At 35.5% G+C, this 25,377-nt stretch overlaps 2 protein-coding genes across 10 annotated transcripts; one reads left to right on the top strand and one right to left on the bottom strand.

Moving 5' to 3' along the window:
* The first annotated feature begins 1,502 nt into the window (after nt 1-1,502).
* LOC103703875 (AP-2 complex subunit sigma-like) lies at nt 1,503-8,453 on the top strand. The gene is made up of 6 exons (XM_008786899.6): nt 1,503-1,693; nt 1,805-1,903; nt 2,076-2,126; nt 5,583-5,756; nt 6,484-6,543; nt 8,039-8,453. The coding sequence occupies exons 1-6, from the start codon at nt 1,691-1,693 to the stop codon at nt 8,078-8,080; spliced, it is 429 nt and encodes a 142-aa protein (XP_008785121.1). The 5' UTR covers nt 1,503-1,690; the 3' UTR covers nt 8,081-8,453.
* An 837-nt stretch (nt 8,454-9,290) lies between these two features.
* LOC103703874 (calcium-dependent protein kinase 18-like) lies at nt 9,291-24,994 on the bottom strand. Of its 9 annotated transcripts, none has more exons than XM_089923662.1 (19): nt 24,920-24,994; nt 24,677-24,756; nt 23,820-23,921; nt 23,663-23,725; nt 23,221-23,283; nt 23,053-23,130; nt 22,118-22,378; nt 20,756-21,358; nt 18,801-18,931; nt 17,506-17,547; nt 17,187-17,298; nt 17,000-17,078; nt 16,677-16,846; nt 16,220-16,346; nt 15,808-15,923; nt 15,594-15,701; nt 11,462-11,524; nt 10,039-10,212; nt 9,291-9,850 (listed from the first exon to the last, which is right to left on the bottom strand). In XM_089923662.1, the coding sequence occupies exons 8-19, from the start codon at nt 21,047-21,049 to the stop codon at nt 9,686-9,688; spliced, it is 1,581 nt and encodes a 526-aa protein (XP_089779788.1). In that variant the 5' UTR covers nt 21,050-21,358; nt 22,118-22,378; nt 23,053-23,130; nt 23,221-23,283; nt 23,663-23,725; nt 23,820-23,921; nt 24,677-24,756; nt 24,920-24,994; the 3' UTR covers nt 9,291-9,685. The 9 variants fall into 9 exon arrangements, with proteins under 9 accessions (XP_089779788.1, XP_089779790.1, XP_089779789.1 ...); XM_089923664.1 differs by having other exon boundaries at nt 23,820-23,914; nt 24,920-24,985; XM_089923663.1 differs by having other exon boundaries at nt 22,118-22,375; nt 24,920-24,943.
* Nucleotides 24,995-25,377: the final 383 nt, after the last annotated feature.

The raw sequence follows: 25,377 nt of genomic DNA, 5'->3' as shown, positions 1-25,377 counted from the left end.
GAAAAACAATCTCAGAGTATGCATAACTTGTCTGCCAGACACAAAAACTCCACAAAGCACACGCTATATTCATGTTCTAATATTTATATCATGAACTTTGGTTCTTGCCATTTAAGGTAAGAGATGTGATTGATCTTGCGAGATGTTGATGATGCAAATATGAATGGCATTGATATTAATATGTTTGCTCATCATTAAATTTCATTGCTTAATATGGTGTATATATTAATAACGTCAATATTAATATGCTCGACTTTTATTAAGGTTTATTACTTAATGTAAAATAAAAATTTGGCTACTAAATTTTTTTATTTGTTATAATTTATTATATTATCATGTTATATTTTAAAACAATTGGAAAAAGAAAAAAAATATTATGCCAGGCACATTGCATGGAATTGGGAGTGGTGATGGGAGTTTATGCTTGGCAGTAAAAATTTATTGTTTAATGTGAAATAGAAATGTAGCTATTGAACTTTATTTATTATAATTTATTATATTGTTATATTGAATTTTAAGAATAGTTGAAAAAGGAGAAAAATCATACTCCACATATATCATGCAGGTCATATGCTAATTCACAACCACTTATAAATGCCAAGTTGGGATATATTTTTTGGTGAAATATAAAAATATTTTTGTAATAGTGAAATTCAACATGAAAAGCTAAAAAATATGAAATGCATAACTCTAACATAGAAATCTCACGCAAGTATAACTACTTCTGTTCTGTTCCTTCTTTTATCGACAACATGCATCATGTCAAATACTAATTGTCAACAAATAGAGAAATACAGAAGTTTTAAATCAACTATGTGTTTTATTGTGCATGCCTGTGTTTTGGAAAAAAACAAACTACCACAACACTGCCCTTTTATATCTTCTCTTGCATGGTAATTGCTTTTTCGTGTGATATGTAGTTGTCAATCTGTTCGCAACTGCAAGATAAACCTATTCCATAAAAGCCACACAATCATTCACCATGCATGGGTGTAAATAAACCGAACAGGCTAAATCTATCTCAAGCTTAGGTTTGTTTTGTAATTAAGTCGAGACAAGCTTGAACCAACTCATTTAGTTTTTATTAGAACTTGAACGCAAACCATCTAAAATATCTAGTGAGAGATTAGAATCTTTCCAGATGTTCATTTATACAATCGAAGCTAATAATCTTAATAATTTTTAATTTTATAATTGAAATATATTCTAGTATATATAATTTATATTAATTATAATGCATATATATATAGATAATATTTCTTATAAAATAAATAATAATTAAAAATAAAACATAATATCTAAATTATTTATATATTTATATTTTGAGTTGAATCAAGTCGAGTTCAACGAAGCTAAGCTTGAGTTTTAGCTCAGTCACTCTGCAAACGGTGCAAGCCGCTCTGAGTCAAAGTTTGGTCCGAACTCGAGCGGGCTCACGAACGGCTCGCTCGTTTGACGCAGCTAACAGCGTGGAGCGCAGGACACCGACATCGATCCAAGAACCCTTCGACACGTGAAGCGACAGGGTGGAAAAGCGAGAAGCGAAAGGTCCACGAGGCCGGTCGGAACTCAGGAAGGACTCGGCAAATCGAGGGAAGACACTCGGCCCGGAGATCGGTACCGGGAAAAGCCCTCGTCCGTCTTCCAACCGGAAATCCCCTTTTCCAGTCTCTCGCGTCCCCCTAACGATATGGTACCTCCTAATTCCACCTTCTGCGTCTTCTTCTTGGTCAAATAATCTTTCTTGTTTTGATTTGATATGTGATGCACGATCGAATGGAATCGAATCGAATCGGAATGGCAGATCCGCTTCATATTGCTGCAGAATCGGCAGGGCAAGACGCGCCTGGCCAAGTACTACGTCCCCCTCGAGGATTCCGAGAAGCACAAGGTCGAGTACGAGGTAATTCTCCTTTTCCTCTTCTCAAACCCTTTCTTGATCCCTCTGTGTGTGTTCTTGAGAAAACTTTCTTGATCTTTTAAATTTTCTTGATTAAAGGTGGTAACTTTCTTCTTTCCTCAGATTGTTTTCTAGATTAAAAATGACATTTCTTTTTCTTCTCTGGATTTCCCAGGTCCATCGGCTTGTGGTTAATCGGGATCCCAAGTTCACCAACTTTGTTGAGGTACGAAATTTTTTTTCCAAAACCCTATTTGTTGTTTTTTCTTTGTATGTTTTTTTTTTTTTTTCTAAATCAGATGCCAATGTCTATAGAAGCGCAGTTTTGTTTTAGCCTAATAGAAAAGATCGATAAGAAAAGGGAGAAATTGAGGGTGATGCCTTCCGCCCACTGGAATCACGAAACCATTTTTTGTATAGATAGTATGGATCCATGGATTTGGACTTTCTGTGGAACAAACTCGTCATGAATCTTCTTTGGTATATATGTTGTGTTGTGAAACTATTTCACACCACAACATGGATTTAAACATTTAAACTTGTGACAATTTAAACATGGATTGATGGCGTTATGAAGTTGATAGATTTGGTTGTAGGTCAGGGTAAAGATGCTTTCAAGCTGGCAACTTACTTATGTATTTGGTATACTTACACTGAGATAGCTTTATATAGCCCATTTGATTGTCAAACATAATAATTGGTTATAAGGTCACATCACAAAACACAAGGACATAAATGGGAACATTGGGGAGAATTGGCTTTGGTAAGTGTTTTTTTACTATAATTCGAAATAGAATGATATGCTAGTCCAATATGCAAAAGGGAAGGTAAAAACAGAGAATGAGAAATGAAGTGTTAAAGGGACCAGGAAACCAAGATCCTGTTCCTGCTTCTAATTTGTGGTTTGAAAGGAATGATTTTAGGTTTACAGAATAACCCAGTTTGTATGTATAACATAAAATAGGTATATACGCAGTTATTATGCATATGGAAGAATGTTTTGTACATAGAATTTCTGAAATTATTTAAATACTTGTTGAAGGATGCATTATGTGTGTAGAAATTGATGTTGTACTATCAGATATTGTACTTGAAAACCCTCAACAAGAGAAAAAAAAGCTATCACACAAATTGGTCCCTGGAAAAAAATATTAGGTATATCTGGGCATAAAATATTATTTATCAGAAGGCCAGATGTTTCGAACAGTACTATGGTTGAACAGTTCGGTGCACAGGCTACTAGTTGGGGGATTTGAAAGTCTAAGGGTTGGCTATGTGAATTAGTTGGTCTCAAAGAAGTTTATCCCTTTTCAATTTCATTATTCGGGTGATGCTGTTAAAATATCCATTAAACATTGTTAGGCAACCTTCATGTAATTTTTTTAAAAAAGAGGATTTCCTTGGAGTTTTCATGATGTTTTTTTTTAATATTTGACAGTCATTCAAGAGATAAAGTAGGTGGAATTACTAGTTGTAGCATTTAGGGTTTTCTTGTACATGTAGTAAGATGGATACTATCTAATTTTGATTGGCTTGAAGTATTTAGTTTAGCATTACCGCCAAGATCACCATCGTTGTGCATTTAAAAAGTTTTTTTGTTTGCCTTTTCAAGTTTTCAGTCATCCACCAATACTACTTGGCTGCTGGCAGTTGGTTGGATTGTCTTGAACTAAACAATTGTTGACCTAGGATGATCTGGAACCAACAAACACATTTCCAATTTGATAGAGCCTATCTTTCATAGTTTTATCCATTTATTGTCATGGATTGCCGCTATAGGGTCGAAAATCGATGAGTACCATTTTGTGGCTTATAATTTTTCAATGTCAATATCTCTCTATTCTGCTTTATGGAGAAATTGTTCCATAAACCAACTTATGAACTGGTGGTACCAACTCGTTCAACCCAGTACAATGATTACCTTGTGAATTGGTTTTAGCTCAATACAAAAACAGTACAAGCTGATCCAAGACTTTGGGGTCATTGAGGCCTTGTTTTTACATCAAATTTAAGTCTTAAAGCTTATTCTTTAGATCTGGAAATTGGCTTCTAAAGCAGCATATTGGTCTAATACCCATTCTGATTCAAAGGAAGGAGAGGAGAAGAAAAGAACAAGTGAGGAGAAAAATAGGAGAAAATTCATATAGGAGCTGTTTGGTTGATAAGCTATATTAAAACAGGAATACACAAAAGATTAAGAACAAATGAATATTGCAAAAATGGTTGTTGGGTTGTTTTCTATAAAATCTGTTATACCAAATCTAGGAAGTTGAAAGACATGATAAATGAGTTTTATGAAAATAGGTCTCCTCCTGTTTTTCATAAAACCTGTTTTATAGATAATTATGTTTTATAATTATTATCCGTTTTAGAAAAACTATGGGCATCAAACAGCCCTTAGAAAATCTGCATGCCCTTTTCTACTAGTTGAAGTAAAAGGATTCTTGTATGCAAAAACTTGCCAGTGATAGTTTTATTTTTTTCTTTTAAAAATCAAAATCTGATCAGCTTCTAAGGAATTATTTAGGGGAACCTAAAGAATCTGTTGATTTAGTGGATCCACGAACCTAGGTAAGCACCTTCCTGCCATCTATCAGGAAAAATCACATCCACTGCCCTCAAGCTTTAAAATTAGTGGCTCGCTGCCAGCAACATTCAAAATGCACCCCTTGCTGTTGTTGCACATAAATCTTGGCAAGCTTTTGTCTTATATTTATTAGAGCATACGTATTTGTTCCAGAGATAGTATACATTCATTTGCTGCCCAAAAGTTCAAGAATAAGCATATGACTGACTTCCAATGGTGAAATCAGCATACTGCTGAAATGGATTCTGAAATTCAATAGTTTACTCATCTTAGACATGTCTAAGAAATGTAATAGTTGCTTTTAACTGGCATAATCTGTTTTGTGTTCTATATTGACTATAATCTTTTACATTTAATGAAGATGGTAAATCTATATTCCTTTTTCTAGGTGATTGGGGTGGGGGAGAGGGACTAGAAAGGTGGTGTTGAGATTGTTGGGAAGGTGGCATATTTGTTGTTGGGTAAATAGGCATGATAATGAAAGTTTAGATGACTATACAACCATCGGATTTTTCAAAGTTCAAAACTTGGTATAATGATATGTAAAATTTTTTAGTGGTTTCTGCATCCTTTGATCTTTGCTGCACATGGCAAGCATGTCAATTAGTTGTCTCGATGTGCTACTTCTATGCTTCTTCTAATATTTGTTATTTTTGTTGCTTCCTTCCAAGTTATACTAGGGTTTGTCCAGTTTGTGGGCTTCCGCTTACCATCTTGATTAGTACAGCATTGGTGGCCTTATTGCTGATTTGTTAATTTTCCCTGATATAGCAGAGGCATTGCTCAATCTAGTAACAGCAAAGGAGCACCTCTCCACTTCATCCACCCATCTTTAAAGCTTTTATACATGTGTTCATCTATCTGTTAACATTGAAATAAGAAATTCATTTACTATTTATCTTTAGATTTATGGTGTTGACTGACCAATTGCTGATTTGATTCTGTACATAACATGCAGGTTATCATACTGAGCGATTGTTTTTACATTAGAAAGTTTCAATCCCTTCTCATGTTTCAGATGTTATCCTGATTTACTGTTTTATTGCTTTGCATTATCACTTTTGTGTGCTGAATTTGGCACATTTTTTCTTACAGTTCCGGACGCACAAGATAATTTACAGAAGATATGCAGGACTCTTCTTTTCAATGTGTGTTGATATCACCGACAATGAGTTAGCATATTTGGAGTGCATCCATTTATTTGTGGAGATATTGGATCATTTTTTCAGCAATGTGTGTGAACTAGATTTGGTATTTAATTTTCACAAGGTCTGTACCCCCTTCATGAACCTAAAATGCTTTACATGGGTTTAGTTTACTCAATTATCTTCAGTAGCGGCTCATTTATAGTTTAAATTGTAGTAATCTTATTGTTGGCTTATTTTGTAACTTTGCCTTTATACTGATTTTCCATATTAATGCATCTTGATATTAAAGTGGAAGCTGTCTTTCTTGAGCTGAATTATCGTATGATGAACATAATAATTCTTTAAGCTGGCAGAATTTTTGTTTTTATTTGTTGATTTATTCTTATTTGTGGATGAACAAGATTTGTTGCTTACTTCCTTGGCATATATCCTTTTAGATATGATCATGTAATCATAGTATTCTTTTATCTTGCAACATTCTTTTAAAAGATTGATTGGTTTAGGGATCTAGTTATGCATTATCAGTTAAATGTTTTTAATGGGTGGATCCACTTTATGAGTCTCCTGTTGCAAGTACCAAATGGCTGTAGTAAGCTAGAGGTCACAAGGGCTTTAGAAAATTATGCTTCTTCAATATGAACTGAATTTCTACACCAGTTTTGTGTAACTAGGAAACAAAGATATCTCGATAGTTTGGAATAGCTAGGCATTCTGACAGACTAATTGGTTAAAGTTTAATTTTTAGAGACAACAAAGCCTTTTGTGATAAATTTATTTTATGTTTTTTAGACTTAATTAAATGAAATAACCATCTAATTTTCACTCACTATATACTTTTACCCGTGAAGGTATATCTCATATTGGATGAGTTCATTCTTGCTGGGGAGCTTCAAGAAACAAGCAAGAAGGTGACCTCCGTTTGCCGAATATTGACTATTCATCCCTGCAAAGTTTTTAGAAAAGTCTGTTGTAGAAAATGCACTTAAATCTATTTAAAATTTATCTTTTTTGATTACTATTTGTCTATTGGATCTTGCCTCCTGAGAATGCTTATTTTCACAATTAACTTATTGACCGTCTTTGGCTCATCAGTCATGCCATCATCTGTTAGTCTTCTTTTGTATCTGTTTTTCTTTTTCTTGTTGAAGTTAGCTATATCTGTCCTGGTAACTATCAGATTCAGATACCCTGTTGCTTATTCTTTCTGGTTTTACATGTATGTGCATATGTTGAAAGCTTGTCAAGAACATTTGGTCCTACCAAGTAGTTTAAGTTAGTCTAAATTTGATACAACTTGATGAACATAAGGTTTCTATAAACATTTCTTTTAAATATTGAGAAGCCCATCCATCTGTATGAGTTCATGGAACCATGTCTTAGCTATCTACTCATTTTTTTTTACTTTAGTTATGGTCATTTTTTTTTTGATTGGTTTGTTTTCACTCATTTTGTCTTAAGGTTATATCCACATAATGTTTTCTTATATTTTGTTATATTTTCAGAATTGATTCAGAGAACTGATGAAAAGCACAAAAATCTGTACCTGGTCCTCATCGGGCACACCATTTATATAATTATTTAGCTGCTTACCTACCAGTTACAACTATTACTTGGTATTCTCTGGTTCACCTAGTATACCGGTCAATATGTCATGACTGATATTACATTTACAACTTCAAAATTGGAAAAAGTGATAATGAGAAAAATTATTAAAATAAATAATCAGGACAAATTGGAAAACTTATGCAAAATATAAATTGGTTTCAAATAGCTAAAATAATAAATAAATAATATATTGTTTAAATAAATAAAATAAAAAATCCAAAACTTATTAAATAAAAAATCAGGATAAAATGGGAAAACTTGTAGGATAGATATGAAAATTAATTTGGTTTAACCTTATTTGCTAGCAGCTAGCAAGTTTAGCGTCAAAAAATTTTGGCAATTTCTGTTGATATAGCTGGTACAGGTACAAACTGGCCGGTGGAACCAGAAATGGCTGGTACTCGACTGCATACATAAAACTGATGAATGATGTAGCAAAATTTCAGTTTATTAGGCCCATCAATTAACTAGCAGAACAGTCAAATTGAAATTTCCATTTGTTGGCCATAAGTAGGAATATTTGTGGCGCTCTGGATGCACCAAAATGATCCAGTTCTTGCTTTTGCCATTGCAAATAAACTAGCAGTTGCAACATCATTAACTAAATGAGCTCTGAAAGCCTGGTAACTTTTCTTCCCCATTTCTGTCTTCTGCTCTTTCTTGTTTGTTTTATATGATTCAGGCACCCAAGTAATATGAAGTTCTGCACATGCAAAAAATAAGCTATTTTTTCTCGCAATAGTTGAGCTACTTTGAGTGAAAACCAAGATAAGTTTGTCTTTTGTTGTAAATGTGCAGGCGATTATTGAGAGGATGGGGGAGTTGGAAAAGCAAGAATGAAAACTGGGTAAGGAGAAGACTGGGAATTCATCCTGGAATTGTTACTGGTATCCACTGTATCCTGCAGTCCGGTTCTGGAGCTGGTCAGGCATTACTGCATCTAAGATAATTGGAGGGGAAACAAACCTAGAAAAAGAGAAGTGTCATTTGTTCAACAGTTAATTGATTTGCGTACCGTGTTGGTTGTGGGCTTGCACGATTGCTTCATCACACATACTGTGTTATGATTCTTGCGACCACCGTATGTGTTATGATTTTAGGCTTTATGGCTGTTTAATCTGCTGGTCAGATCAGTATTGAGTTTATACGATAGTGAGATTTTGAAAAGAATTGTACAAAGCTTAAGAAGGGTGCTTGATAGCTACCTTGTTCACGAGTTCATTTTGTTTGGGTGCATGTTCATAATTGGCATATCTCCTTTTTTTTTTCTTAGTTCAGGCTAAGTGATTTCTCAACAATTCCTTGTATAATGTTGAGCCAAGTCTTTCAGCAATGATTACACACTAAAGCAGAAACTGCAGCGACCAAGATAAGCTCCTAGATGCCAGATTTACCAACCATTTGGTGGAACTATATTTGCTCTTTTTAACGAATTAGGTTCGCTTGGATAGGTTTAGAAAATATTTTCGACCCGACTTAGTTAATATGGTCAAAGTTAATCTTAACTTGCTATCAGTTTGATAGATAATCTTGATTCATCATCAAGATGTATAATTTAGAAACAGTATAAAAGAGAGCTAGGAGAAATGCATGCAGATTTATCACATCAATGAGTTAGTCAAATATCTCTTTATATATTAACTCGAGCTAGTATTGCAAAAGGAATCATCTTGCACTGTTTCACAATTTGATAGTGAATAGGCAAATCAGGCTACTGCAAGGCAACTTGAAACGAGAAGCAACGGTCTCACAGGTGGATCATCAACCATGTGCACCTGTAAGTTCCATGTGCCTGAGATTTTGATTTGTTTAGAGACCACTTTGTCCCAGTTGTAATCTAAATAAGCAGAATGCAAGATCTTTAGTCAAACAAGCCATATGTTTTCTTTTAGATTGATTCCTGTCGATGGATGAGATGAACTGGAAGAGACCATTTCAAAACTAAGTTTAGCATCCTGGGAGCTCCAGAAGCTGCTTCTAAGCTCCTCCGATTTAATATCCGAAGTATAACCAAGGTGAGAATCGAAGGAAAGCACAACACAGCTCACAGTTTAATGGAAAGACACATTATTTTTTCTCTCTAAAAGTCTGTACTCGACCATGTTACAATTCTAAACACAAATTTGCAGTATATCTGCATAACCACACATTGCATTTCTGGTGAAACCTGAAAGAATCCCCTTACCATACACAATGTACAACTATGTGGAGATAAAACACCACATGATAAAAGCATTTACCTAGTTGGTTGTGACTGCCCTCTTCATGACTTAGATGGTCTCTCCGCACAATCCTAAAAATGAAAACTTTTCGGGTCTTCTGGTGGTTCATTGCAATTGGTAACATGAGCAAACAAGTGCAAGCTAGACCCATAAGATGAATCCTTAAATTTAGGGGACAGCATCAACTCACTCCCTCGTCAATCACTGACAGTCTCCCTTTGAGCTACAACTTTTGAGGGTTGCTTACACCAGCAGGACTGGGCACATTGCGTGAACTCATGCTTGCGGTTTTTAGGAGTCGGCGGAATTCATTCAAGCTTATCCTGCCATCCTTGTCAATGTCAGCCTCCTCTAGTAGTGGGTCAATGGAGCCCCTCAAATATGTGTGCTGCAAATATAGTAGCACAAGTGAGAATCAGGTTCTAATTGAAACTTTTAAGTTGTTCAGTGTTATACAGGGACTGAACTTAGTCTCAAGCTTGGTATTAATCTACATCATCAAAAAATTCCAGAATTCAAAATGCAATCGTGCTGTAGAGTTTTTAAACCAGAACAATAATAATTAGGCAAAGATACCATTTGAAGTTCTTCAGGTGTGATATATCCATCTCCATCCATGTCAAACTTATCAAAAGCAGATTGCGAAACTGATTGCCACTTTTCAGAATCATGTTCCACTAACTGATGCACATGCACGGTTGCTGCGACAAATTCAGAGAAATCTACTAGTCCATCTGTGTTACTGTCTATCTGCTCCAAAAGGATGAACAAGGACAAAAATTGTTCAGGCCCATGCATCCACCACAGAGCATGCAAAACAAGATTTTTTTTTTAATTATGTTATTTTCTTTTAGAACTGGGATGGATGGAATATCATAGTGAGGAAGTTATGATTATGATTTCCATCTGATAGCGAATGTCTATAGGAAATAAGGAATATACAATTGCTTGACTATTTCCTACAATGTACCAAGTCATTCATCTTCTCACTTCAACTACATGTCACATCCTTGTTCTCCTCTATGGACATTGAATTTATGGCTGCACTAGTGATTGTAGCAACAAATGGTAAGAATAGTCCACCAATATATTATATCAACTTGCGGCTTGTGCTATGAAATTATCGATCCATAAAACCTTAAATTTGCATGTCAAGATAGAAGCTTTCAGTGTCATATGAACTCATCAGTTATAAATTATCAAACATGTAAAATAAACATACCTATGTCAAGTTTGATGGCGAAAATATATCAGATATATCTGATGTAGACTGTCAGCCGGCTAGGACAATTGTTAGACTAAACACTCAGACTTGTTTGGTACCTTCTAAATGTCATTAGTCCTACAACTAAATAAATTATCATAGAAAAACTTAGAAAGTGCAGATACATATAAAATGTAGACTTTATTTCTGTTCTTATGCAATATATCATCTCTCAAAAAACATAATTAGAGATAAGGCAAGTCAATTTTGTTTCTACATATACTTTTAACCCCAAAATGCCAAATCTTTGCTCTGTTTCAACTATCAGAACATATAACTAGAAACACCTGCCAGGAAAGTGCACACCGAGGGTTTAAATATCAGTAAGTAGAAACCCCTGCCAGGAAAGTGCATACCATGGGTTTAAATATCGGTACCGGGGCCCATCTTGGTTTGCTCCTAGGACAATATGAAATCGGGATTGGACAGTATGGTTAGGACAGATTGAAACAATTATTAACAAAAATAAAATGGAAAAAGATATGTCCAGGTCTGTCCATCTTGACTGTCCTAGTGCAACCCAACTGTATTGGGATGCAATTGGGATGGCCGGGACGTCTCGATTTGAGAGACAGCTGGTGTTCCGCACACATACTGGGTACCATTTTCTTCCTGAAATGGTATTATACTGGCCTGCCAATACTGTCTGGACATGAATCCTTTATGCATACTATATTATTCAATGTTCAAGGAAGCATAGCACCGGAATGAAAGTTTGTAGGGGCATGGGCTTACCGCCTGAAGAATTTCTAGAACATCAGGTCCCTTCAATCTCCAAGGGAGATCTTTTGCAAGAGCCTGGACAAAATTGCTACAACGATTATGACTCTAAATTGAAAAGCATAAGATTTGCATAAACTTTAATCAAAAGTTAATAGCAATTGATTACTTCCCAGTGACTTCATGGCAAAAGGTTAAAGTAATGCTAAACTAATAAATGTATGTTGGTCTGATTGCTAAGAGACTCATCAATAGCATTAATATAAGCAGATTACAGATTAACAGGTCATTTCTTAGAGGAACTTAAGTACAATTTTCATACTGGTACAAGCTAGATATCACCATTTGTTCTTGTGACTCATAAAACAACCACAAAACCCCACATAGGAAAAGATCCTTAAGAAAGTAAGAAAACAAGAGTTTTCCAGGACATGCCAATTAAATATAGTTTGTTGTACCGGCCTGAACCAAACAGTATGGGGTGTACCGTACCGGTTTGGTACTGGTATCTGGTATGGATGGTGTACTGATACTCGGTACACCAAAAAGACCCCGTACTATACCGTACTAACACATTGCTAGTATAGCACCGATACGGGGTTCGGTACCAAGAAGACGAATCTTGACTCCACATGTTATGTGAGAAGGAAAGCCACTCTCTGATTGAGCCTTTATATTTCCGTAAAAAGTTCTAACAACGATGATACCTAATACTCATTGCAGAAGAAACTTAACAAGTATTACATTTTCCAGCTGACAATCATTGAAAGAGAATCCTATTTCCCAAATATGCGTAGTCCTTTCATGATGTATGTTCTCGTAAAAGTAATCTGATATTGTTCAGGAGATAGCTCTCCACTTAAATTTTGGATTTTGTTGCAATAGCCTCTAAATGATCTTCTAAACTACAGAAATTTTAGATATTTCACAAAGAGTAATGCAGAAGATATGCTGATGCGAGGTGCAGGAAGGATATCTATCACTATCTTTTTAAGCAAACTATGATGCAAGGAGTATGGACCCATGACTCTAACATCATTGTACCGAGAGGGTATTATGACTTGTGGTCAAGGCTAAAAAGCACAAAACAAAACAATAAATAATTTCCTGTTAACATTAAATCACTGCAATTATGAAGTGTATATGAGTTAGGGATGATATTCACATACTTATCTGTCAAAATGATGCCAATACTATTTATTAAAATTAGTAGTTGTAGGCATCATATAAGTGGTCAAGAACTGTGTAGAAGTGGGAAATTTAGGTATCCAGATGTTCCAGTCTGCTTTCTGTATGCTTTCTAGGGTGCATGGGTACTGGATATACTAGAAATCGGACCAGAGGTGCTAATAAACCACTTGTGTATCCATTGCAGGAAAGCAGAAATTTACAATCTAAAGGCTCAAAATAGATACCTCCAAAAATGAAAATTAACGTAATGAGTTGGGATATAGTAATTAACCTTAACCTTAAGCAAAATATTTTATTCAATGCAGTTTCAGTTTTATGAACCAAAATTGGTTCCACTGAAGTTATAAACCTGGTTCTCGACATCATGTCAACTAGGGTGTAAATGGCACCCGAAAATTCAACAAGCCTATCTGATTATATTTTAATAATCCGATAACCATCCAATTTAAGTTTCCAATAACCTTATTTGATCAAGGTTTACAATCTGATTACTTATTGGATTAAACTTGCAAATAGCTGCTTCATATATGAAAACCCGAAACCGTATATATATACACATGCTACATATATGTAATATTTATAAATATAGGAATATAAAGAGGATTGGCTACATGATTTGCATTGATCCCTTAACTCTAGGATTGACTATCTGACCTGTATTGATTCCTGAACTCTCGCTCACTGCCATTTCAGTTACCAAATCCTAGCCAACACTCAAATATCAATTCCGTTTGAATCAAATCAAACATAAATGGAAACCTAAATCTGTTTCTGAATTGATTCGATTTTGTTTTTTAAAACCAACAATTTACTTACCATATTACTGTTCATGGTTGTTGTACTTAATATTTTCTTAAAATCATAATTTTATTAAAAAAATAAAAAATAATAGCAATAAGAAACATAGGATACAAGCTGTGCTAAATTGAACCTCAAAACTTCTTAAATCAGAACTCAAATCTAACTATTAATCAAGTCTGGATTTGAGGTAGGAGTTTACACATGTTGATGGATCCGAATCTGAATTCGCACTCCTATCTTATCGAGTTTAGATGCAGACATAGCATGGATCCGACCTGGGTCCGACCATTTTACAACTACTAGCAAGGTAACTATAAACTCCAACCCCCTCCTTTGATATGAAAAGAGTAGAGACATGGAGGTTCCAGGATGTAAGTAAAGCATTTTGGCACATTTTAGTGTACCAGCTTGGAGCAAATATAAGAAACATAAAAGAGTGGACATGGTAGACATGCTAGTGCAGAAGGTCAACTACTATAATACGAGTTCAACTAGACAGGCAAATATGATTCTACTATCAAGGATAAGGTTAAGTGGTTAACAGAAGTGACATTTGGTATTTTTTAGCCATGTCAATGAGGTTTAGCTCCAGTAGGGTCTTCACAATATAACTGAAATGTATACATGACCTTCATAACCAACACATTCTTAACATAGATATCTCAAAATCCAAAGAATTTCTGTTGTCTTTAACAAATGTTGAGTAACTGCACAGTATCTCATACCAAACCTCTATTCATGTTAATATCCAGTATCATAGTTAGGCAGCATTCTCTGACAAAATCAAAGATGTGCACCATGTGGTTGATAGAATGTACTCTGCTTTTTTGACTATGCTAGGTGTCACAGATAGATGGGAAAAAGTTTGCTGATTTATGTGTCGTGAGTTGGATTCAACACATCCTTAAAATTGCAAGATAAAGCAAAAGCAGTAAAACAGGCACAAAATTTAACAACAGTATATAGCCAATACTTCAAGGAGGCTTCCAGCCTGATCAAAACACTAGCGATCTCATAAAGATTTCTAATTCCACTGACAATAAAATCTTTAGAGTAGCACCAACAAATAATAATGAAATTTAAAATGGTGTTCAATAACATCTGATTCGGTACCTCTTGAATGCCTTTCCAGCATGCAGAAAAAAGCATATTTTACTTCACTACTCTAGAGAGGTTTTGAAAAGAAAAATTTGCATTCTCTAACTTTGAGTGTGTACAAAGATTTTGAATCTCATTGATTTTTTCCCATTATTACTAATAGCATCAACAATAAGAGGTCAGCACAGCAGTCTCTGATGGCATGTAAAGACTCAAGTTTTAGTTTTCCAGAAGAATGAAGACTTGTAAAAAGAAAACATTCTGCACTTTAATGAATTTAGATTGCATATCATTTTCTTCCCTTATAGATGCTTACCACGATGATATTTTCCATACCAGTTAAAAGTGATAAACTATGTAAAGGATCAACTGTTAGTTCCTCGGTCCCAATTTTTTAGACAGCAATATGAAGTTATGAACTGGTTGTTTTGTCAAAGAACTGCACCATTCCATATAGAAAACCTAAAAGCGGTTTATTTTGTAGGCTGGGTTTAAGTGGCAGGTACATAACTCCAGAGCCCTCAATAGGAAGTGTTGGTTTTATCTTTCATCATGGGTCAAGGAGGCATCTAGAGATTTCTATGGTCTTTGTGGGGGATTGCAATTGTCAGATGAGTATTGCAATTATACACTTTACAATAATCATCTAGCATAGTTCAAAATTTAAAGTTTTCTTTATTTTTCTTTATCAATCAGAAATAAAAAAAAAACTACACTAGACAGCTACATTACAGAATGAAAATACTTGAAAGAATTGCCAAAATTGATGTTTTATTTAATTGGAAAATGTAGAAATCAGCCATTAGAAAGTCCATTGTTCAGCTCTACAAATATGTCATAGATGGTTCAGAAATACTATGTTCAACAACAGGGAATGACCTGGAAAAATGAAGTCATGAGACAGAGGAAAAGTTTTTTGGAATGAAAATAAATCCTTAATGGCTGGAAGGTAATGAATTTTTAAACATAGGAAAAACAAATTTGCAAAGAACACCATCAGACTTTATCAAATGACTTGTGGAGATTGTAATTTTCATGCTGAATATTAAGAGCCTACATGTCTCATTTCTTCAAGACTGATTGCACCATTTTTATCCACGTCAATTGCATCAAACTGGTCATGAAGTGCAGCCAGCTCGTCCTCATTTAGTGCACTTGCCAATGCCTGCATAGCTCATTCCATAGAAAAATTCCAAACAAGATACTTGCAATATACTTGTACAGATAATGTTTTATGCTTCAATTTTCGGAAATAGTTCAAATTTGTTTACCCTTAGTGCAAACTGCTTAAAACGGCTGTACTTCACAAATTGGCGCATGTTATTAAGCACAGATATATCTAACGGAATTTCTGATGCATCGCCCCCTTCTCTCACCCATGGATGTGCTGCAAAAGTGGGGGAGAAGAGGTCAGAAGCACATCAGTAAAGAAGCTAAGATAAGAAAAGAAATAACATGTAAAAAAAAAAAGATTGAAATTTCACAGTACAAGATCATTTATACGAGCTTGAGAAAACATTTTAAATATTTAAATAGATAGCACTAGACACAAGTTTTTCCCACAGAATTCCATGACAAAGCCTCAGAAGAGATGTTTTTTGTAATACAACAACCAATGGAAACATTATGTATCTTCGACAGATTGCCTAGACTAAAATTTAAAGAGCTCAAATTAATACATACACAAAGCCTGAGCAGCAGTCAATCTTGTGCGAGGATCCTTCACTAATAACTTCTTTACAAAATCCTTGGCACTGTTGCTTATGCTTGGCCAAGGCTTCCGACGAAAATCTGGCTTGTTCTTTAGCACCTGCAAACCAACAGAATAAGAACAATACTGCAAACCAACGTAATGACAGCTAAATAAAGAACATGATATACACAGTTTTCATCACATATCAATGAAATTTACAAGAGCTGTTAAATTGCATCTCTATAGATTAAAGGATTATTAGTAATCCAAAAAATTAGTATCCGAAGATGATTACACAACCCAGGACCAAGTTTTATTATTGCAACAGCAAAGCATTGCAAGCAAATAGTAAGAAATCAGCACAAACGTTAATGTCACCATCACATTTGGGGTGGTTATGATCATATGATTTGATAAGAATATCCCAGAAACTTGAATGGATTTTACCTCCCTGAGTATTCCGTCCTCAGTTTTATCCCAGAAGGGGCGCTTTCCACAAAGCAAAATGTAGGTTATGACACCTATGCTCCAAACATCTGATTCAGGACCAGACCTACGTTTCAGTACTTCTGGGGCCACATAGTAGGCACTGCCAACAATGTCACGGAATCTCTTCCCTGAAAAATGCCATACCTGAAATGTCATATCTATACAGCTACATATCAACTATTTCATCTCTCAAAATTTCCAAATTCACATAAATATGCAGAAACACAGATTGAACAAAACAATGGAAGTTTACAAAGATTGAAGATGCTTCCTATGCACACCTGGCTTGATAAAATTTGAAAGGCCAAAATCTGTTGCCTTCAGAGGAGAGTCCTTTTTTGTCGAATTGAAAAGGAAGTTCTGCAAAGGTCAAATGTGTAGGGTGTTGTACTGCCTAGTACACAAAACAAGCTTCAACTATGCCTAGATCAGAATTTCTAACAACTGCTTCATGCATTCAAACTCTACCTCAGGCTTCATGTCTCGATGTACCAAGCCATGCAAGTGACACTCAGCTGCAACTTTAAGCATCTGCCGCACTACTATTGCAGCATCTTTCTCAGTGTAACGGTTATCCTTTCTGCAGAAAATTTGTTCAAGATCAGCTCGGTTAAGCTAAAAAGTTATTAGATAGGTGCTCAAAGTATTAACAGGTAACGGAGTCTAAGCAACAAAAGTCATTCACATCTACACTTTGAAAGATAACTGTGATTGCATAAGAGGATATGTGATTTTTTTGTTTTAAATGAGTTCTTTTTTTAATTTAAAGAAAAGTAGGCAGTCTTACTTGGCCAATATTCGATCCAGCAATTCACCACCCTCACATAATCTGATAAAAAGTGCACAAGGCAAAAGTCATCAGCACCATCCTTTTTTAAAGAAGGAAACCCTAGTTGCTATTTCAGTAGAATAAGTGTATAACTCAACAAGCAGAATAGATAACAAAAATGTGAGAACATGGTTACCTCTGAAACAATGGAACTGCTAACATAAGGTTTGCTCTGTAAAAGCTTTAAAATACTCTCAGCAGAGAAGTCAAAGAATAGTGTTGAGATCAAACCCAACACCAAGATACAGCTTGTTGAGTTGCTCTAAAACATACCTGAACACTGACCATTTGGTGGCCAGGCCACAGGTCAACGATGTAAACATGGATTGACCCAGACAACTCAAATAAAGAAATTGATATAAATAAACAAGCCTGTGGACTGCAAAAGGTCCTCTAGCCATCCAGGTTGAGCTACAATTAGTTGAAACTAGGTTGTCTTTTACAAAATAGCACCTTATCCTAACCTGGCCTGTCCTACATTTTTTAACAAGTAACAGATCAAACAGATTGACCTTTTGAGGTAATCATAGGTTTTAAAACAATTAAGAGGCTCATGGAGCACTACAAAATAGTATTTTTTGCACATCCTACATTGATATATATGCTACATACCCAATTCATGAAGTATTGTAATGTCTACCAAGATAAACATCTTCAGCTGAAGATAGCAAATTACCAATATACCTCTTTCTTCTTTTTTTTCATTTTTCCTTTTTTTTTTCAAGAAATACAGCATGAGTGCCACCTTCCAGGATCAACCTGGAATCTCTGCCCAGCGCATGCACTGGGGAGAGGGGCGCCAACTGGTGGTCCTGTTGGACGATATACCAGTAAAGAAGAATTTACCTTGCATTATCTCTTCGTTAGAAAGATAAGATAACACTTCTTAGAAAATTTCATGTTAAGATTTACCATATCAAAACAATAAAATGGCCCATATACACAACATCTGAATTCAGCAGCAAAAGTTTACTGGTTATAAACAAATAACAGAAACAGCAGGAATGAATGTGACAGTTCTAGAAATGTTTTTACAAACAAGGAAGCAAGCAAATCATGTTTGATAGTGATCATAAAAGACAAGCAGAATGCAGTTTCCTGTATATCATGTTATATTTTAGTTTCATTTACGCAGATGAACATAAAATCATGAACATCCCCATAATGGGTCAATGAAAGATACTACCGTCTAGACAAATGACTGTTGAAACATGACTGCACAAGACAAGTAGTCTAATGATAAGAAAACTTACTCCATAACTATATAAACATAAGAATCATCTTCAAATGCATTATGGAAGTGGACTACATTCTCGTGTCCTTTAAGGGCTTTGAGTATCTTCACTTCACGCTTGACATCCTCAACAGCAACAGGAAGGACCATCTTCCAAGAAACACATACACGTTATACCGATCAATAAAATATTTACGAGCAGGTAATTCGATGCCTCATGAAATTCAAATATTCTCTACTGGTAGTTAAAGTTGATAAACATGGTAACAACTGTTCTGCCATTGTAAAATACAAATCAGCTGAAAAGCATATATGTGAGCTGCTTGGCTTCATTTACTTTTTCTTTCTTCAAAATGGGAGGCCATTATCTATATAATTCCAAATTTTGGGAATGTAACCTTATCAGCATGTTTCGGGGGCCAAAACAATGGGGAGTGATACTCTTCATCCAAAAGATAAACAATAGGGAAACAGCTTTTCTTGTAAACAAAATGCATGAAATATTTTCAATCTGGAGTTCTTGTTGTATCATTAGACAAAAGACAAATAAATAAACACATCAAACTATTGAACAGTATTTTTTTGAAAAGAAAATGAAACAATAGAACAAATTTCATCATCAATAATAGAGAGATAAAATTCATACACACAAAATTAATGATGGAAATCCTTAGGACATTCCAAGGCTTGATGAAGTGCATGTTACTTAACTTACTCAGGATTAGCAATATGTGCAACAATAGCCTAAGATGCAGGTACTTTCTGATTAAACTTGTCCAATTGTGCATGCTTAGATTTAGATTAGGAGAAGATTTATAACAGCTTTCTATTTTAAAAAATGCTTTCTGATGACCTTTTTTCTATTTAAAATAAAGGGAAACGAGAAATTTATTGCCACTTGTCATATGGCATGTCTTGTCCGATATGCACACACTTCGGTAAGTTCGTACCAACAATAGTGCACTATTGGCACAGCAAGTATGAGGTTACACCAAACCATACAGCATTTGTGCATAAGCACCTTTGGATCAACTACCTACAGGAAGTGCTCTTGCTGCGCCCGACTATTTTCCTTTTTTTTTTTTCCATAGAATTGGTTGGGCGAAGTTGGGTGCTGTAGGGATGTTGGGAAGAACTGCTGCTTCTTTTTCTAGATTGGAACAACAGACATGCAATGGATGTTGCATAACATGGTAGTGGCTCGAGACGATCAGCGAAACCTTGATTGCCTTTCCAGGAATCATACATTGTTAAACCTTGAGGGTTCTACATAAACTATAACATAAATCTAGAACTGGTCTACACAATAAAGTTAGGAGGATTATAAAAAGGATAATAAGAAGTTTCCTCAGCACTGAAAGATCAAATGTTTGGTCTATAATTTTTGTTTGATGTAGTGTACCTTTCTGGTATGCTATCTTTTGATCCTTTTGTGGAGCAAGGTATAGGCTAAATTTCTGTAGCTAGTATTATTGCAACACATATTAATTTTGTTTAAAAGAACTTTAGATAGTAGTAAACTCGCAGCATTTCCATTGTCAGACTACAAATTCACAAGAATTACTGCTAACAGTTCCTCCATCTGTCATAATCAACAGATGCAACTATGCAGGGCATCCACACTGATTTGAAGCTTGAATGGGGGTGAGTTCTTCGTTGGTGATTAAGTAGGGAATTCCAATGTACCAATATAGTGCAAATTGATGCAACAAATAGTTAACTACTTGCATCAATGCATGCGGGAGTCGAGAAATCGAAGGAAAAACAAAAGGCATGACTTCAAAACTATATTATGCAGAATTAGTATCATGATCTTCCCACTTTTCTTAAGGATCAAGAAATATGTATTTCTCTCTGATACCAATGCAAATCTCCAGTTTAAGTCACTCAATCAAATATATGTAAAAAATCCAGCAAGAAAGAAACTTTCTGCAAAAGAGGAAAAAATAAATACCCCAGGTTCTGGGGAATTACCTTGCTCTTGTCGATCCTTTTGACGGCCACCCGTTCCCCACCGGCCTTATCGGTGGCGACGAAGGTGTACCCGAACTGGCCGTGCCCCAGGAACTTCCCGATCGCGTACCGGCTCTCGAAATCCTTGTCGTACCCAAAGTCGGTCCTTTTCCCATACGGCACCTTCCCTGCCGCGTCCTGCTGCTTACCCGGTCGGTTCTGCGCCGCCGGATGGCCCTGTTGCACGCCGGCGGCGGAGGCGTTGCTGCTGTTGGAGCCGCTGACCTTGGCGGCACACGACAAGCACGAGCCCATCGCCTCCTCTTCCTCCGCCTCAAAGAGATTACCATCAACACATCCCAAAACGCTGAATACTTACCCCCTCAAAAAAGAAAAAAAGCTCAAAACTTCCAAGTAAGGAGAAGGCTAAAAAGGGTGAGATATAGACGGATCGAAGGGGAAAGAGAGATTTGAGGAGGGAGAGGAAAGATGGGAGATGGTCGGAGAGGGGGAGGAGCCCTGATCCTCTTGTCGATCCTCTCAACCAGAAACCGACAAAGGAGGAGACTTTGTTTGAAGCTGGTTTCGAAGGGAGACTTGCTTCCTCGTCCGCGTCCTCGTCCGCTGTGCGGGTGGATGGAATTAATTAATAAAGTAAAAATAATGGAGATGGAGGGGAGACTGGAGAGTGTGCGCGAGGAAATGGGGAAGAAAGGACAAGTAAAAATAAAAAATTATTTTTTTCCTGTGTCGCGATTACGGTTGTTTTGGTATTCAATCGTAAAAAAAAAAAGAAAAAAAAGGAAAACTAAAACTTCTAAACTTTTCTCTTGGCGTCGGCTCTCTCGTCGCTGCCGGCTGCACTTTTTCTCTATCGCCCGTTTATTTTATTCTTTGGAGTCGGGTTTTTTTATTTTTCTCTTGTCTAAGGTTTTTTTTTTTTCTGCAACGGTAACTCATAATTATATTTTTTAAATAAAATATAATAAATTTTGAAGCATCCTAGAGATCCTTCTCACTGATTTAGAAAATTTATAATAATTTGCCATATTCGAAACCATTCAATCCACAGCTTTATTGTCCTATATATAAATATTTTGAGTCCAGAAAACAACACCTACATTTACCATTGTCTAAATATTTCGAAGCAAAGAATAATAATTGATTATACCACCGATGCATCTTTAGAACCAGTCCAATCTGCCATCACCTTCATGAGAAATAAATATATCATGGCACCTACTGGCTACAGTTACTCTAGAGTTTGAATTTTTGATCACAAAGTTTTATTTTTTTTTCTAATATACATCCATCATTGTTGTTGGGAAAATTCAAAGTTGATGTTGGGAAAAATTGAAAATAGAAGCTCTCGGTGATAAATACCGTCAGTACTTATCGGTTTGCGTTCCCGTTGTTGAAAGGCATCGCGCACAGGATCCAACAAACTCATCCGTGAGCGCGCTTACCCTGCCGCTTGGTGAGAGTTTGGAGGCGAGTGGGGTCGGAATCACACATGTGAACAAATGGGAACATACCGAAAAAAGAACCCTTGGCAGTTTGGATGTCAATCACGTGGCTCCACGTGTGCATTGGCCGACATGTCACTTTTCCTAAAAGTCAGTATTCTTTTAGATATGCTGACTGCTGTCCAGTGGAAACAAAGACTTTTTCAGTAAGGCTGTGAGGTTAATAAACCCGTGCATAATAAAAGTGGCAATCAAGCCGGATCGGATAAGATACACAGATTTCGACCTATTTATTAAATCGATCAAAGATTACAATCTAAAATATGTTATATTTAATAAATAGAGAATCTGGCCTGTTAGGCCAGCTCAATCTGATATGTTTAACCTATTTAATAAATAGGTATGTAGTCTAACCCAGCTTATTTAATATGTGGCAATGAGGAATTCTTGGCATGAACCCTACCAGACGAATTAATTACACATTGCCAAACTAAATCATAAGATTAACGACAACAAATCAAACTAATACTAAGCAAAATATGATCACACATTTTATGCTACAACAGTTAGAAGGCACCATGCTCATCTTTTACAATGGTACTAAGAAAAAAATGAGAAGAATATACAATAGAAAGCCTTCAAATGAAATAAGAGTGACTCCTAGATGAACATCAAACTACTCTTTATTGGAAACACTAGGGGTTTCATCCTCCAGCCAAGTTGCTTGCCACTACTTGTCATAGAAGGTTGTTTCCTCAAGAAGCTTCTTCAGAGTATCAATGTTTTCATTCTTTCTTATAAGCAGCACCCTAGCAACAGCTATAAGTAATAGAGTTTTGCAAAAGGAATTACCCATCTGATCAACAAGACCCATGCTTGTCAAGCTATCCACGAAGGAAGCCATAAAAAACCCAATCATCGCAGCACAACCTGCATAAACATAAATGTTGAGATAAGTTAAAATGAATTGATAGAAATTAATGGGTCTAAAAATCTAGAAAGGATAGAAGCAAAACCAACCATTAAGCAGTTCAGCTTCAGGCAGGTGGAACCTTTTAACCCATAGACGAACATCTCATTCAGCTATATAATCATGTGACAAGACAAAAAAAAAGTAAGCAAATTGATAGCATCCCGCACGAGGGTGTTAAGTGAGATAGATTTGATATTCATATGTATCCAAGACAGATAAAAGTAGAAAAAATCGCAAATGAACATATTAGAAGAAATTCAGGTTGTAGAAGTAAGAGTTTAGAACATATTGGCCAACAATATTCAGTATGTGGTAACCTGAAGAGTTCCATAAGATAAATAGTCACAAACTAAAATGCTCAAGTCAGAAAAGATATGCACTTTACGAGCAAATCCAAAGCATGGTCTCTGACAAAATCGTTTTCAAGCATAAGCAACATTTAATAACAATAAGTTGTATGGTATAGATAGAATTAAAAGGTAATCAGACCTCAACATCAGAGTTGCCCTTATCAAGTTGGCGATACATGTAGAATTCCCAAGGAAATGCAGGCTTTTGAATATGCAAAAAAGGATAATCAGGTAAAATATAATTCTGAAAAATCATGACAACTCCAAGAAAAAATGCAGATGAGAGCAGGAATAACCTTTAGTGCAACCACATCATCAGGATTGCTGTCAATGTAAGCTTTATATACTTGAGCAAATCCACCTAGCCTGAATAGCCTCCGATCTGTATTTACTGTTACCTTCAAACATCACACAATGGGGATAAATATTAGAAGGTTTCGGGACTCAATTTTTTGTAAATACATCTTTAAGAAGGATAGTGGTAAGTATTCTAGACTCAATTTTTTGTGAAATTTGTTCAGAGTTTTTATAGAAGAAGATCCCTGCCTAAAGAGTTGCTTATTTGAAAACAACAGTATATTGAATATGCATCGAGAAAACATCAAGGATTCTTTAATCAATTATAATTTGTTCAATGACTTCAAGAACTAGTTGCATCAATTCATTTCTACATTAGATATTCATAAACATAAGTCTGACATCTACTTTCTCAAACAATGAACTATCACCAATACCAGTAGAATTTGAAGATATTGCATGGTTGAAGATAGAATGGAATTATTAGCTGAAATAATAATGAGGACATACCTGAAAGGCTGAAATTAAATCCCTCACCAATACCACTACTCTACAAGACTACTCAAGGCCCACATCATTTTTTGAGGAGGAAACAATTAAACAACAGTTGAATTTTCATAGAGATAAAAATAGAGATACACAGATCACGGATCTAAGTATCTAAGTATCTAACAAAAGGCCAAATGTATGAAATCAAATGCTAGAAATCAACACAGATCTAAGTATCCAACAAAGACAACCTACTAAAATTATTCATCTACACAACCAAGTAACCAACAGTCCGACACAGATCTAACAAAAGAATATTTTAATAACAAAATTAAAATAAAAAAAGAATGAAAATAAGAAAACAGACCTAGTCTTGTAGAATAGCTCCTCACGTTGAAGATTGAGGATACCTTCAACCTTGATCTCCTATTTCACAAAGGGACAACACTGCAATATATTAAGCAAACTATAAATGACCAATAAAAGAGAAAAATAAGAAAGGGGTTGAGGTTTGAGGAAGATGATGAAGGTTTTGAGAGAGTTAGGATTTGAAATGAGAGATTAGATCTAAATTCTAGAAGAAGAAGAGATCTAATCCTCTAAAAGCCACCTCCCCCCGCCCGACACAAAAGGAGCCATGCAACCGCCTCCAATATCCCAGTGAACACTTAAACTGCCACCACCACCTTTAGCACCACCACCAAGACCACATTTTTATTTCAAAAAGAGTAATAACATCAAACATAGTTATATTTAAAATAAAAAAGGAAATATTTTTTTGAAATTTAAATTTTAAAATAAGAAATAATTTTTTTGTTTTTTTCTTTCAAAATTAAAAAAGGTGCATCGACATTGTTTAATCAAATGATAATAATTAATGCTATCACTGCTTTCTCATTTCTTTTTTCAAGAATCCTACAACCCATTCAGCCGTTTGTGCCAGCCCATTAGAAACAGGTTCAATTGATCATCTGCTTACTATTCGAGAAACACGCGAGAAGAGATCTAGTTGATGGCTACGAGTGGAAGCAATTCACAAGTTCATTGCATCCACCTCATAGTCCATCA

Source organism: Phoenix dactylifera, chromosome 6, assembly GCF_051530095.1.
Source record: "Phoenix dactylifera cultivar Ajwa chromosome 6, Ajwa_hap1_PhDact_Kaust_v1.1, whole genome shotgun sequence".
Taxonomy (NCBI): Eukaryota; Viridiplantae; Streptophyta; class Magnoliopsida; order Arecales; family Arecaceae; genus Phoenix; species Phoenix dactylifera.
This window is presented reverse-complemented; position numbering and strand designations above follow the sequence as displayed.